The sequence below is a fragment of the Cervus canadensis genome, chromosome 32, assembly GCF_019320065.1.
Source record: "Cervus canadensis isolate Bull #8, Minnesota chromosome 32, ASM1932006v1, whole genome shotgun sequence".
Lineage (NCBI taxonomy): Eukaryota > Metazoa > Chordata > Mammalia > Artiodactyla > Cervidae > Cervus > Cervus canadensis.
In genome coordinates this window covers 16,589,550-16,605,743 of record NC_057417.1, presented here as the reverse complement: position 1 = coordinate 16,605,743, position 16,194 = coordinate 16,589,550, and the positions used below count along the sequence as shown (strand labels likewise).

Genomic DNA, 16,194 nt, shown 5'->3' with positions numbered 1-16,194 from the left:
GTTTCATGGGTTGCTTTTTATTTCCAGATGTCTAACTCTGAACTTTGAAATTTTCCCACAGGGCCGAGAAAACAGAAGTCCTCAGTGAAGATCTGTTACAGGTAACAAAAGAAAGACTTTTTAAAGTGCTCCATTTAAATAAGAACAACAACAAAAAAGCCCATAGGCGGAAAAAACCAAACAAATAAAAAACCCATAGGGGAGAGCTGAACCTTATGGTTCTTTGTTTTGGGGGGATTTTTCCCGAAACAGAATTAGCATGATTAGCATGGTTTTGAGCAGGAAAAGAAAAGCAGTTGGGTTGCACGGTGATAAAAGGGGATCTGAAACTTTGGTGTCATGTTATGAAGTTCAGATGGGGCTAGCCCCGCGTCCAAGTGCCAGGTGTTGGCGTGGGGAGAGGGGGCGGAGCCTGGTTGGGCCGGCTGGGCCGTGGGCACCGTGGCCTGGTCACGGGTCCCTGCAGGCTGCTCGCTGCGCGGTGCCCTTGATGCAACGGCCCCACCAGCTGCAGGAGTGACCCCACTGGCTCCAACAGAGTTTGGAGTTTTTTTGCTCCCTTTTATGCTTCTTCCCCCCAGACTGAGCTAAGTTGGGTCCCGTAGGACTCAGAGTCTCAGTGACAGTGACCAGGTCTCTCAAAACCACCCAGAGGCCCTTGGGTGACTTCATATGGCTAGGCCAGACTTTCCTCTCTGTACCGGGAGGGGCGTGTCCCGCCAGGGACCTTAACTACGGCTACTCCATGCCACCTCTCAATAGGCTTCCCTAACTGTGCAGCTGGGTGTTTCTCCCAGGAGGGCTGGGACCCTATATAGACATCACCCCACCCAACCCCACTCCATCCCCACCCACACCAAACACTTCGAGAAAGCCAGGACCCCTTCCACATGCAGGTTTTGTTAAGACTTCTTCACCTGTCTCCTAGCCTCTTATTTTCATAACCTGCCTCAGGTGTGCTCCAAGGAGTCCCTGGAGACCAGAGATCTGCTCCCAGATGACTTTCTGTCTCTTCCCGCGCAGAGAAGCTGCATAACTTAGAAAAAACACTGCCTGTGCTCTGCTCCCACCCCATGCAAAACAGTCTCCTAAATTATGACAGTTTTCTGCAGGTAGAAGAGTTTAAGAGCACTTTTTTTTTTTCTATTTTTAAGGACTAGAAATTTTTATCAAGGACTCCTTTTTTTTTAAGATTTATTAAAGAATCATAATCTTTTAAAAAAATATTTATTTAGATATAGTTGATGTACAATATTATAGTTTAGGGCTTCCCGGGTGGCTCAGATGGTAAATAATCTGGAAACCTGGGTTCGATCCCTTGGGTCAGGAAACTCCCCTGGAGAAGAGAATGGCTACCCACCCCAGTATTTTTGCCTGGAGAATACCATGGCCAGAGGAGCCTGGCGGGCTACAGTCCATGGGGTCACAAAGTATCGGACACGACTGAGTGACTAACATACATACTGTAGCTTAAGAATCAGATTCTTAACACTGTTTCCCCACTAGCTTTTATCAGATATTTCAGATCCATTTTCAGACTTTTAGAAATATTGTTTGTTCCAGTTCCACTAGGTTTTACTGCGAGCATTCTCATTCTCACATCTCATGTCAGTGATTTCATCCCCAAAGCCCTGAGAAGAGACCAGAGCTCTTGCTGGCAGGTAGAGGCAGAAATTGTATGGGAATCGGAGAGTGACCGTTCTTGTCTCTTTGCTGAAACATCCACTGGGGCCTGAGGAGTTTGGTAGTTTCTAGAAATCCTTATTTTTTTATATATATATTTATTTTATTAAAGTATAGTTGATTTGCAGTGTTGTGTTAATTTCTGCTGTATAGCACAATGATTCAGTTATATATATCTATATATCCTTTTTCATATTCTTTTCCATTGTGGTTTATCACAGGATGTAGGAACTCCTCATTTTATAACACAGACACTCCACGTCTGCAGCAGTTGTCTTCCTGCTCTTATTTCTGTGGCCTTTAGCCATAAAGAAGGCGTGTTGTGGTTCAAAGTGCTGAGTCTGGTGACCAGCCACCTGTATTCCATGCCAGGTCTGCCCCTAACTAGTTGGGTGGCCTCAAGAATTCTCTGAACCTCCCTCTGCCTCAGTTTCCACCTCTTAAGAAGGAGGGTAATCGACATATCACCCCGTGGGGTTGTTGGGGGGGCTCATGGGTTAAACATGGTCAGCCCTGGGAGCAGAGCCCGGCCCATGGTAAGGGGTAGATATTAGTGACTTGTTGATATGGTTTTTGTCACCGTCACAAGCCACAGAAGTTATTTTGTTTCTGGTGTGAGACTTCCCTCAATTTGCTCTTTCTCTTGCCTCTTTTCTTAGATCTCAGTTAGAGCAGTTCAAGAGGCCGCCCTTTTATCTTGTTTGTATGGAATTTCCCCAAGAGGCTGTCAACCCCAGGAGGGCAAGAACCACAGATTATTTACTCTTGTTTTTCTAATACCGTGTACAGGGATTCAGTATATACTTGTTCCTTCAACACATACTACCTTCCATTCATGGGCCAGGCAGTGATCAAAGCACTTGGAATAAATCAGTGAACATAACAGACCAAGGCCCTATCCTTGTGGACTTTATAAAAGTGAAGTCGCTCAGTCGTGTTTGACTCTTTGTGAACCCATGGACTGTAGCCTGCCAGCCCTGTCTGTCCATGGGATTCTTCAGACAAGAATACTGGAGTGCGTAGCCATTCCCTTCTCCAGGTGATCTTCCCGACCCACAGATCCAACCTGAGTCTCCTGCATTGCAGGCGAATTCTTTACTGTCTGAGTCATCAAGGAATTCTAGTGGAAATTGGGGCTTCCTTCGCAGCTCAGTCAGTAAAGAATCTGCCTCCAATGCAGAAGACCTGGGTTCGATTCCTGGGTTGGGAAGAACCCCTGGAGACGGAAATGGCAACCCACCCTGTTACTCTTGCCTGGAGAATTCCATGGACAGAGGAACCTGGCAGGCTACAGTCCATGGGGTCGCAAAAATTGGACACGACTTAGCGACTAAACCACCACCAGTGGAAAATGGAATCGAGTAAAAATGGAGTTTTCTGGGTTCCCCCCCTGCGCGTGTTTTTATGGCCAATGGAGAACGCATATTAATTTTCCAGTGCCTTACAATCAGGTCATTATAACATTTGGGGCAAGTGATGTGGCATCTGGTCCTAAATAAATGAGGCTACAGACTGGGGTCCTGGGAGGGGCCCCGGGTCTGAAGAAGGGCTGCTTGAGAAGGAGGCCCAAAACCATCTACTTGGGTAAAATGTTTTGGGGTAAAAATGTATTCTTCTTGAAATCTGTTGATTTTTCTTTAAAATAGAAAGCATCCCTAAGGGCCTGCCCTCGTTCTTAATGAGTCATCAGAATACACATTTTTGGCATTCCTTCCTGTAAAAAGCAGCTCTCTTTGCCATAAACAGCCATATCCCAGCAATAATATTTTGGGAAGCTAAGGATGATGAGTGGGCCCCCGGAGTCAGAGTTTCTTACTGTTGGCTGTCCATTTTGCTTTAGAGGTTTGTTCTAAAACAATAAATAAATAAATAAAGGCAAAAACAGCTTCCCACCGCCCCCCCAGCCATCCCAAGCCCAATAAGGAACAATAAGGAATAATTTTGAAAACACTGATCTCAAGTGTCGGTTGAGGAGCACATCTTTGACTCTTCTGTCTGAGGTACTGCGTGTGGAGGACTCCGTTGCCACAATCTGGAGGAAGCTGAATGTCCCCATGGCTTTCCCACTGGCAGCGGGCCTGGGGCTGGCCTCAGCTTGTTCATCTGCAGTGCTGCTGGTTGGACCCGGGGCTTTGCCGGTGCTGTAGTGTGTGACTTGGCCACCGCTCATCAAAGTGCAAGTTCTAGTCAGGACTGTCCCTTCCTCCTGCACACGGAGTCAGCCTATAAGGGACCTGAAGCTTCAGTGCAAAACCAGGGACCGTTTTGGCCTCTGGGAGGGTATTTGACAATATCCAGGGACAGTTGTGGTTGTCAGAAAGGGGGCAGTTGGGTGCGACCGGCATCTAGTGGGTGGAAGCCAGAGATGATGCTAAACATACCGATAATGCATAGGACAGCTGCCCCTAGCCCAGAATTATCCAGCCCAGTTGTCAATAGTGAGAAACGCTGCTATAGATGTATGGGAACCTTTTCCATTTACACCTGAGAGCTGAAAAGTTCCATGGCAGGACACTCTTCCCTGCCTGCGTGCAAACATTGCAGGAGAGGAGGCTGAGCTGGTTCGTGAGCCCCGCCAACGGCTCGTCTGTCTCTTGTGTTTGCAGATCGAGCGGCGTCTGGACACGGTGCGCTCCATGTGTCACCATTCCCACAAGCGTCTCATGGCCTGCTTCCAGGGCCAGCATGGCACCGACGCAGAGAGGAGACACGTGAGTACCGGCTGGGACTCAGAGCCCAGATTCTCATGCCCCTGAGAAGCTTCTTGCCCTTTATCAGTCGATTTTTCCCAAGTAGTATCAGAAGGTTTGACTGCAGACATGAACCTTGTATCACCATTCACACTCATGACTCGTGCCTGACCATAACATTCTTTCATGCTTCCCTGAGCTGAAGGCCCTGCTCACACTGAATTCTCTACAGGTGCTTTTAGAGATTGAAAGTGAAAGTGATGAGACAGGGTGCTTGGGGCTGGTGCCCTAGGATGACCCAGAGGGATGTGGGAGGGGAGTTCAGGATGGGGAACACATGTACCCCCGTGGCGGATTCATGTCAATGTTTGGTAAAACCACCACAATGTTGTAAAGTAATTAGCCTCCCATTAAAATAAATAAATGTATATTAAAAAAAAAAAAGAAAGTGAAAGTGAAATTCGCTCACTTGTGTCCGACTCTCTGCAGCCCCCTGGACTATACAGTCCGTGGAATGAATTCTCCAGGCCAGAATACTGGAGTGGGTAGCCTTTCCCTTCTCCAGGGGATCGTCCCAACCCAGGGATTGAACCCAGGTCTCCCACATTGCAGGCAGATTCTTTACCAGCTGAGCTACAAGGGAAGCCCTTTAGAGATTGTACCATCAGTTAGAAATATTTGACGACAGAAAGCTGAAAGTCTCTCTTGAATTATCTGAGAAAGTAGAATTAACTGACTTACTAACTGAAAAATCCAGTAGTGGGGATGACTTCAGGTACAGCTTGGTCTAGCCTTTCAGCAATGTAACCAGGACCCCAGTTTCTTTCCATCTTTCCTCTTAACTTCTTCAGTGTCTGCTTTATCCCTCACCGTGCAGGCTGGCTACCAGCAGCTTCCACGGGCCGCCTGCTTCTTTGTGCATGTCCAGCTGGAGTAGAGAGCATGTCTCCTAGTAGTGTCCTTAATGGAGTGAGGAAACTTCTTTTTTCCCATACCATTGGCAGGTAGAAGTCCCTTTCCATTGCATTGATGTGCGTTGAGTCACATTCTCCATTCCTGAACAACCTCCTCCCAACCCCCACCAGTTACGGTGGGTGGGGGTGAGTTTGGGTGAGGAGACGGGATGTGCTGGTTAGCTTAAGTTTATCACGGCTCATCCCAGAGTTTGGGCTGTGGTCTTACCTCTGGCTTGTAGGCTCCATTGAAACCAGAATAGATCCTCAGCAGGACTCAGGATGCTGTTATAGGCAGGAGGAAGGATGGGCTTTAGGAAACAGTCCGATGTCTACTCCAGGGTACGTTTGCTCAGAGCATCCCAGTCCCCATATCCCTTGAGCAGAGCACCGCAGCTTTGTTCATCAGGCAGTTCCCTCCTTAGTGTTACAAGTTCCCAGCCTGTGAGTGTACTCTGACCCTTAGAAGCCCGTGTAACTTTAAAGTGGGAGTTTCCATGGCTTTCAGGGAAGCTATGATCTCCCATATTGTTTTATTTGTCACTAGATGTCGCATAAGAATTGGTGGCAGATGATCTGTGTCATCTCCTTTGATATTTCCTACACACGTTTCTGTCCAGCTTGCCATCAGAACCAGGCCCAGCCCACTGGTCCTGCCCCCACTGCTCCTTCACATTTTCTTGCCATGGCCTCTGCTCTGCTACCCTGTTAATGTCATTCCCTAAGGGTCTGCCATTCATCTCCTTATTCTTGCCTTCACACTCCTTGGGGCCCCTCCTCTCCTCATGGCTCCTAACTAGTATGTTTATTCAGGCACCTGTAAACCATGTTGTCTTTTTTTTTAATTAAACTTTTAATTTTGTATTGGCGTAGAGCCGATTAACAGTGTTGTGAGAGAGTCAGGTGAACAGTGAATAGACTCGGCCATGCATACACGTGTATCCATTCTCCCCACAAACTCACCTCGCATCCAGGCTGCTGAATAACATTGAGCAGAGTTCCCTGTGCTCTACAAGTAGGACCTTGTTGGCACCTGTAAACCATTTTCAATCAGGAAAATGCTGCCTCCCCTGGTTGTCTATTTTATCATGCATAACCTATTCTTCCTTCTGTGTTGACTCGTGAATTCCATGCACCCTATTATGCAGACCAGGTTGTCGTGTTTTCCTTCTTGTCTTATCCTCTCCCTCCCATAGCTGCTTGATTTGCAAGTCCTGTGATTCTGTCTGTGACTGTGTCTTGAATTCCTTACCTCCACTCCATCTTTACCACCTTCGCCTTAATGCAAGACCCGATTACCTCTCATATGGACTGTTCAGTCACTTCTTGAGCTACGTTGTCTGCCTCTAATTTCCTTCTTTTTCTATCCTTTTTTCAGCTTGATCACCAGAGTTGGTTTCCTGAAATACAAATTGATCCTGGACTTCCCTGGCAGTCCAGGGGTTAAGACTCTGCACTTCCAATGCAGAGGGCACAGGTTCGATCCCTGGTCAGGGAACTAAGAGCCCACATTCCATGCAGAGAGGCCAAACAACAAACACAGACAACAGAAAAGTTGATCCTGTTATCCTTCTGCCTAAAAAAAAAATTCTTAAGCTTACTTGTTCTCAGCAGGGACCAGAACTACACTCCTGGGGATATTTGGAAAGGTGTAGAGACTTTTTTGGTTGCCATAAGGTCAGGGGGACCCTCCTGACATTTGGAGGGCAGGGACCAAGATATTAAGCATTCTGCAGTATCTGAAGGAATAGATCCACAGAAGGAAGCATCCCATAAGGCCAGCAGTGTTGTGTCAGGACAGTGGCTGGTTCTCATTGCCTGGGTTTAATTTCAAGGTCTTCTTTTCCTTTTAATTGAAGTATAGCAGCCTTACAATATGATATTAGTTTCATGATTTAATCTTTTTATAGATTATACTCCATTTAAAATTGTTATAAAATATTGGCCATATTCTCTGTGCTGTACAAAATATCCTAAAGTCCAGGCTCTTTAGAGGACTTGTGTATGTTCAGTCACTCAGTGTTGTCTGACTCTTTGAGACCATATGGACTATGGCCCGCCAGGCTTCTCTGCCCCTGAGATTATCCAAACAAGAATCCTGGAGTGGGTTGCCATTTCCTTCTCCAGGGGATCTTCGCAACCCAGGGATTAAACCCGCATCTCCTGTATTGCAGGAAGATTCTTTACCACTGAGCCACCTGGGGAAGATGACTTGAGCCTTCATAATCCAATCAAATTTTCCTTATCAGTTCAGTCTCAGTATTTCCTGCTTCCTCCCATTCATGCTATAGGTCATTGTCCTTCACACAGAGCTGTCTTCTTGTTCCTTTGGTCTGCTTTGAGACATAGCCCCGGACCAAGGACGGATACCAGAGGAGGAGAGGGGTAGTTAAGGGAGGCTTCCTGGAGGAGGCAGTGGCCTGGCTGTAAAGGAGAATAGAGTGGCAGTTGGTGGGCCTGTCCCAGGCAGCAGGGGCAAAGGTGTGTCACCCTTGTTGCTGAAACCTGATGCCTCAGCCTTCGTTTTCCAACCTCAAATCAAAGTGCCCAGGACAGGCTCTGAGAATGTCTACACTCTGCATGTGGGAAGGGGAGTCACCATGGAAATGACAGGTGATTGGCGGCCATCAGATGTCAATCATGTTGAGAAAATTGCAGCAGTCTCTCAGGCTCGAGGAAATACCGGAGGAGCCTCCCCAAGGCCCCATCGAAAGCTTCCATGCTTGGGAAGAGGCAAGAATTAGAGGGAAGAGAGGCGTAGCAGGTAGCCTTGTCAACCCAAACTTCTCAGCTTATATTGTGGGTCATACATGTTAGATCTGGAATTGTTTTTGCGCAAGTGGCATGCCTTTTGTAAATTAGGATGCTCTCAGCCGTCTCTGTAGAGGCGTCTGATGTGAGTAGACAGCATCTTCATTAATCAGCTCAAGTGTCAAATGAGTGGAATGTCTGTAATCTGGACATTAGGAAACGGGATTGTTGTGCTTGGGAGTAAGGGCATGGAAACCACAGCTTAGTTACAGCTGGGTACTTGAATGACACTTGTCAAAATAAACTCTTCTCTTTATGATTTGTTTCCCCATAGACCTCCATCTAGAATTGCACAAAGTATATTTCTCTTCCTCATTGCATTTAGCATACATTAAGTTCCCTTAGAAAGGCAACATCACTAAAAGGTATGAATTATCCTCTGTTGTGATCCAAGTGTACTGCCCATTTTCTTATAGCTTCCTAGTCTAGAAAGGTGGAATCCGGGAGCGTCTCCTTGTGGGGCAGATGAAGCCTATTGTTTGTTTATTTGAAAATAACCTGATGGGGAAGGGAGATGGATAAATATATTTGTTGTTATTTATTTTTATTTATTTTTTATGTTATTTTGTTTTATTTTGGCTGCACCATGCAGCATGTGGGAACTTAGTTCCCTGACCAGGGATCGAACCCGTTACCCCTGCATGGAAGTGCACTGGACGGCCAGGGAAGTCCCCATTGTTATTTATTTTTAAATTTAAATGAACCATTTTGAATGGGCTGTCCATTTACATGGTCAAAATCCATAATATTCAAGTGAGCATAACATGATGCCTCTCCCAGCTCTGTTCCCTGGGTACCCAGTCCCCGTCTCCAGGACCACCAGTAGAAGCAGTTTCTTGTATAGCCTTCCAGAGAAATTCTCTAAGTATATTGGGTGGACTCCTTTGAAAGCAGGAAAGGCAGGTGCCATGCGTGAGGTCAGGGCAGAGCTATGTCATGGCAAGGTGAACCCGGGGTCTTAAACATGAGTGCTGTTCCCACTTGGAAGGCGAAATGACATGGGGTGCTGTAGCATTGAAAGCAATTTTTGTTAGCAGGTTATGGTGTTATGACCAACCTACGTGCAGCCATCCTGGCATCTTCTGCCCGTATTCTGAGATAAGCCACCAGCCAGGTGTGGACAGGATCTGAACCGGGGCTTGGGCCGTCAGCACCAAGGTCTGGCTCTGTGCCCTCACCGGGGTGCCTGGTCAGGCCACGTAAGCGCCCCGGGCTTCCCATTTCCCAGCCACACTATACGAACATTAATCGGATGACCCTTATGGTCATTTCCAGCTTAAAAACCTTAGAAAACTTTTTTGGATATTTAGCTTGGTATTTTCAGATTTTTAACTGAGGCAAAATCTTTATGATTACGGCCAATGTAAGAGCCAGTTTAAGAATGAGTATTCTAGCAACTTTTGAAATTTGAGCAGTTCATTGCATTTATTTGCCATGATAATCAGAGGACATGGTCTGTGTCTTATGTCCTATGTCCCTAGTGTATAGGACATAGTATGCTCTTGATTAACGAGTAATTATAGTATTAGCAACAACAACAGGAATGATAGCAGCCTACATGTACTAAGTACTTACCATGTGGGGGGTTGCTTGACCTTGATATAGCTCCTAGGACCCTTGCACTGTTAGCCCTAATTTCCAGGCATGAGGAAATGAACACAGAGGTTAAGTCACACAATTGAATCCTTTGAGACTGGAACCTAAACCTAAGTAGGTATTTCTTACCTGTGCGGTGTACCTGGAGAAGAAACCAATGACTGATGATCTGACGCAGGTAATTAAGAATGGGTGTCAACTCTAATGAAAAAAATAAAACCCTATTGTCTTCTGCCTTCCAGAAAAAACTCCCTCTGACAGCTCTCGCTCAGAATATGCAGGAAGCATCAACTCAGCTAGAAGACTCTCTCCTGGGGTAAGAATTGACTGCTATCAGAAAGAGAACTGAGCGCCCTGTGGGTTGGTGGAAGTGGGTGGCTGGGGGGCGGCCTCCTGCGTGGCCAGAGGGACCGTGAGCGTGATGGTGTGGCCCATCTGCCAGGGGAACGGCTCAGGCCCCAGGGGAGGCCCCTGAGATGCTAGAGAATCTTTCTTTTAATAGAAGTGGGGATCGAGGCTACAGAGGGCTAACAACGAAGTAATTGATAGGTCAGTGTTTATTCTGCTGAGCCTGGATATAAAGAACTGAGTCCCTTCCCTGGTTCAGGTGTTGACTAGGATTTATAGGCCCTGACCAGTCCCTTCCAGTCCTTAAGAGTCTTTAAAGATGATCACCATAATGTCAATGGGGGTCATCTCAAATAGGGCCTTTGCTGAATTATGTGGATCTTTTCTTTCTTTCTTTTTTTTTTAACAATGATCATGTATTACATAGTTTTAAAATCTAGTAGTAAAGCTGTTTTCATCGTAAAAGGGAAGGTTGACCTTTCCTTCCACCCGCTTCTCTATGAGGCTAGTGTCCTTGGATCCTGTCAGCTCTCTCTCCTGCTGTAACTTGGGCCGTCGTCTCCCAGCTGGGTATGACCTTTGGACTTTTCAGCCCATTTCCAGGGTCTGCCATCCTCTGCGCCCTGTAGTTCTCTGTCATTCTTTGAAGGGCACTGCCTAGACCGTGAAGACAGAAAACAGATACAGTATAATGAACTTTACTATTATTTTCTAGCAGACAGAAAACAAAATAGAATAATGAACTTGATGTATGTTTTAAACGATTTTCAGAGTGCTTTTGAGAATACTTGGTTTCCCCCTGATCCAAGGACCTAACCTTTCAGTGAGTTGTCACCTCACTGTATACACACATCCCACCCGTGCACACACACAGTGTACCTGAGATAGTCTCGTTCATTTTAAAGAACAAGCCTGTGGGCTCACGCCCTAATAAATTTACGCGTTTTTAAGGCTCTATCGTGTAGCGCCCTAAGGCGTTCCCATCGTGGGGACTGCAGAGCTGGCTCAGTGTGGGCTTTGGGGGTCAGATTTAATGGATGTACGTGTGTTGTCGGGGCATCTTGTTTTTTAAAGGAAGATGCTGGAGACGTGTGGAGATGCTGAGAATCAGCTGGCTCTGGAACTCTCTCAGCACGAAGTCTTTGTCGAGAAGGAGATTGTGGACCCCCTGTATGGCATCGCAGAGGTGGGGACTTCGGTGGGGGCTGGGCAGGGAAGGTTCGCGGGTATCTGAAATTTTAACCATAAGTGCTTTTGACATTTACGCTTCTTTTTGGAAATAAGGGGCATAAGCGGAGGGTACAAAATCCTTTGCCTAAAGAGAAAAAACATTTGTAAATAAAGATCACACTTTCAGACGTTAAACTGAAAAGCCTGGAGCTCGTCCCACGCGGCGTGTTCGTGTGTTCTTTCCAGGTCGAGATTCCCAACATCCAGAAGCAGAGGAAGCAACTCGCCAAACTGGTGTTAGACTGGGACTCGGTCAGAGCCAGGTAAGAGGAAGCCGAAAACAACCCACAGTGCGATCTTCCATGACATCCCCAGCAGCCGTCCCCCTCCTCAATAAGACCACTGGGTGGACAAAGCGGACGTCACCGCAGACTCACACGCCTGACTCACAACCCATGTACACCTGCTTTCCGGCCTCATTCTCCCAAGTGTGGTAGCGAGATGGTGTTAGAACACCCTGCTTGTAATCAACCAACAATGAAAGGAGACAGGAAAGAAGAAAAAAAACTACGTGTTTTCAGGGAAGAAGTGACGGTTCTAAGAAAGACTAAGAGTGTTGCTCTTGGAGTAGTGAAGTGTAGGAATAAATAGATCTGTGATCTAGCAACCGCAAAGGGTCCCACTGTGTCAAGATACACTCATGTGGTTTTGACTATTTTTCACAGTCAAGGGGTTCTGTGCTCCAGTCCATCCTAGAACAGGCATTCTTACACATTGCATGTGCTTGTGGAGAACAGACAGGACTCACGGAAGGGAGTAAATCATCCTTCCTTCCCAGAGCATAGTTAGTTTCATTTTTTAATTGTCACATTTTATCGAACCTCTCTTCCCCTCCGACCTTCTCATCTGCACTTTCCTGTGGTCTCTTCCACAAGATGAAAGCTCTGCAGAAAGGGGAACTCAGTTTCCTTCCAGATAAAGGGAAAGAGCCTGACTGTAAATTTTAAAAACATGTAAGAAACTGCTTATGTTTTGTCAACAACCAAAAACAGGAAGAACAGTATCTGAAGCTGTGTCTGCAAATAGATTAAAAAGCACTTTTATCTTTAATTCATCACTGCAGACCTTGTAATCTATTGTATACTCAAATGTTTTACTGTATCAGAGAAAACACGCAATACATTCAGAAAAGCTGGGAAAATAATTCAAAATACAATATAATTAACTCAAAAATAGAAAGAAAGAAATGCTGGTGCTCAACAGGGAAGAACTAAGTAAAAACAAGTGACCATCCCAGAGGGCTGATGTCAAGTGACCTGTCAGCGCTCCGGGCTCCAGCCTCAGCTCCATCTGTGAAGGCGTTTGTATCGATGACTCATATGAGAAGCATGGGGATAAGGGAGATGGCCCCCATAGGCCCGATCCCTTCTCATACCTTACACAGGGGTTGACAGGCTGCTTCTGTGAAGGGCCAGATAGTAAATATTTTCAGCTTTGCCACCCAGAAGCTCCCTGTTCTGGCTACTCAGCTCTGCTGTTGTCGCATAAAAGTAGCCCCGGGCAGTGTGTAAATGCATGAGCAAGGCTGTGTTTGAAGAAAACTTTATTTGCAAAACAGGTGGCTTTGCTGAGCCCTGCTTTGTTAATTGTTATCATTGCGCTCTTGTGAAACAGATGTGGTTATTTCTGTTTGGCAAATAAATGGAGACACAGCCACCATTTACTGACTTACTGCGTGTCAGATGCTTTTACCGCAGATTGAGTCTATAACAGAGCTGCATTTCCTTGTTTCTAAGATGCCATTGAGTGTCAGATGCACCACTGATCTAATACCCGACTTCAAGAGGGAAATGAAATAGAAACACCACTGTATTAAATGCACAAATCAATTGGTAAGACACATCCTGATTTAACAAATGTCGAGATGATTAAAGGGACATGTAGGAATGAACACGTGGTGAAAATGGTAATTGCCACCACCTACCAGGCGCTTGCCACATGCCAGATACACATATGTGATATGTGAGTTCTTCCGATTCTCCCACCAATCCCTATTAGTTTGCCTCTTCGTGTTTTCAGCAGACATGATGTAGGTCCTTACTGTGAACCAGACTCTGTCAGATCCTAAATGCAGAGACCCTTCAGTGAGAGTTGCGGGGGGACAGGGGTTCGGAGGTTATGTGACATCCCCTGCTTTGAGAGGAGACTTGCATTACAGAGAGAGGAGGCACCTGCATATGGCGTGTCTGTGACTCGCTTTGGCCCTTAGACACAACAGACAGCAGAGCTAGGATTCTGAACGCAAAGCCCATCATGTTCTTGCCACCTGTGTATGTGTGATTAGAATCTTGTGGCCAGAACCAGCATCAGGGAGTGCAGGCTGCCCAGTGGTAGATTTTCGCTGAAGAAAAGCAAGGATGTTTTTATGCTTAATTAAACAAAGCTATGAATCACTCTTGCTGGAGTTGGTTGAGCAATATTATAGATGCCTACCTGCCCGGAATTTACATCTGCAGCACACATATCCCGTAGGAGATCTCAGCACTGACTCTTCGTCCTGCGTTCATGGCCCCCTTCATTTAGTGATCAGAGAAACTGAAATAGATGAATATTTCCTCGTTAGTTTTACTTATTCCTGTTGTTTTTCCCTGGAGGAAAATGGTAACAGCTAACATCAAGTGGGACTCCCATCACGTGCACACGCATATACATGTATGTTTGTTCTCTCCTTTGTTGCTTAGGACAGTTCTGGCGGGCAGACGGTATTTGTTTTCTTAGTTTTGCAGATGAGACAACCTGAGGCACAGAGAGGTTAGGCCATTGCCCAAGGTCACACAGCTAACGAAGGCAGAGCCAAGCTTTAGACTTCAGCCTATCAGACTTTAAAGTCAATGCTTTTTCCATTGCCAGCTTTGCTTCAGCAGGTTTCCTGAAGCCTTACTGTGGAGGAGTGCACCACATCAGGAATGTGAAAGAGTGGGGCGGAGCCTTTTGAGGGCAATGCAGTAGTCTGGGAAGCTTGATAAGATGCTAACATGGGTTCTTATCTGCATCCATATAATATCCATGTTTAAATTTAAAGTGCTAGAACTTTCCACAATAGCAGGTATGTCCGTATTTAAAAAGAACTCAAAACACGCTTAAAAACCGAAGAGAAGTTGTTTTAGAGTGTTAGTCCCCATGCACCGTCCCCCCACCATGACTATTGCTGTATAATTTGGGGGAAGGGAGTCCTTCTGACTAACTGTGAAAGGAATATAACATTCCACATTATGTTTCAGATTTGCTGTAGCTGTTGTCTTTGGAGTATTAATCCTTACAAGTGATTTTATTTATTTATTTTTTTAGTCATATTTCATTTATTTTTATTAGTTGGAGGCTAATTACTTTACAATATTGTAGTGGTTTTTGTCATACACTGAAGTGATTTTAATTCTTAAAGTGCTTTCACAGCTATCGATGACTAGCTCCATGACTGAAGTTCTGGCTTCCACTTGCTAAAAGTAGTCACAGGTCAGGACAGTTGTTGGTGGTATTGTAAGGGGTCCTAAAGAGCAGCAACTGACCCCCAGTGGCACAGGGAACATTCTAGATCAAAGCAAGAGAACAAGGGGGTATGTATTTCATGGCAACGATCCCAAGATGGGATGCTAGAGGAAGAGGTTCCATGGACTGATTTCCAGCAGTGGGGCTTGCATGGGACAAGATGTGTCCGTTCTGCTGGGAGCGGACAGCTGCTCCCAGCACTATGAGCATCCCGTCACGGCGGGAAGCCTGTGTCGCTTTCGCCAGTTTCCTTTCTTAGAGGATAAACTCCAGAGAAGCTGGCGTCCTAGGTACTAACATCTGTCCCAGGTAGAATCAGCTTTGGGGAAGGAATCTGTCTCTGTTAGATCCTTGACTCCACAAGATTGCGTGTATACGGTGGATACTCAGATAATACCTACCCCTCTGCTTCTGCAGGTGGAACCAGGCTCACAAATCTTCAGGAACCAACTTTCAGGGGCTTCCATCAAAAATAGACACCCTAAAGGAAGAGATGGATGAAGCTGGAAATAAAGTAGAACAGTGCAAGGTAGGAAAATTCCCTAATGAATGTGTACTTAAATCAGTCTTTTAGATTTTGCAAATGATGGATGAAAGGTCAAATATTGCAAGTTATTTCATGTCTTACGTAATTCCTATTAGAATTCCCTAAATGATATTCAAGGTGGTTTCTATTTTTATCTTCCTTTTTTCTTTATTTTCCTATTTTCTTTGTTTTCTTTATATTGCTTTATAATCAGAGTAAAACATTATTTTTTTTAATTCAAGTAGAATATTTTTTTAAAAACTTGATTAAAATGTCTAGGTTTATTTAAAACGAAGATTTTAATAGGTATGTCTGTGGCTGATTCATGTCGATGTATGGCAGAAACTACTACAACATTGTAAAGCAATTATCCTCCAACTAAAAATAAATAAAGAATGGGGGGAGAGAAAGGGAGAAAACTATAGGAAAACATTTCATAACAGTTATAGAAGTTAAAATAATGCACAGTAAGCACAAAAATAGAATTGTATAGGTTTTCTAGAATGAATGCTATTATGTTTAAGAGTTGAATATATAATAATGGGGTCATAATATGTCCATAGGAAAGGGAAGGATTATTTTTAAGATGTTGCTAGGACAATTGGTTTCTAACATGGGAGAAATATAAATTTGTATCTCATAAATTAAATTCCAGACTAGGTGGTTAAGTTATCTTATTATCTATGCATTTATCTACAAAAATAGATGTTTATTCAAAATGTTATTTGAGGTGGTAAAGAAACAAGTCTTTGATAAGTCTTAGAATCATGGCCTGAGACCTTTCTTCTTATTATTATATTCACCATTTTCCAAAACTGGTCTGTTCATTTCTAGGCAGCATTAGGACTGGATATTTTGGTTTATTCAGGCT

The 16,194-nt window shown here is 45.0% G+C and overlaps 1 protein-coding gene and 1 non-coding gene across 7 annotated transcripts in view; both read left to right on the top strand.

Annotated features, from left to right (window-relative positions):
- ARHGAP17 (Rho GTPase activating protein 17) overlaps positions 1-16,194 on the top strand; it is a 94,937-nt gene that overhangs the window by 40,077 nt on the left and 38,666 nt on the right. For 5 of the 6 annotated variants that reach the window (XR_006266945.1, XM_043454751.1, XM_043454755.1 and 2 more), the window contains exons 2-7: positions 62-101; positions 4,290-4,394; positions 9,976-10,049; positions 11,156-11,267; positions 11,498-11,574; positions 15,215-15,326. Coding sequence is in view for 5 of the 6 variants with exons in the window: in XM_043454751.1 (XP_043310686.1) it covers positions 62-101; positions 4,290-4,394; positions 9,976-10,049; positions 11,156-11,267; positions 11,498-11,574; positions 15,215-15,326 (520 nt within the window). In the remaining variant the exon portion in view is untranslated. Of the gene's footprint in view, positions 1-61; positions 102-4,289; positions 4,399-9,975; positions 10,050-11,155; positions 11,268-11,497; positions 11,575-15,214; positions 15,327-16,194 lie in introns of those variants that run through there. The other variant, XM_043454754.1, reaches the window with a different exon arrangement.
- Positions 6,752-6,824, top strand: TRNAG-UCC. Its single transcript has one exon. It is a non-coding gene; the product is annotated as a tRNA-Gly (tRNA).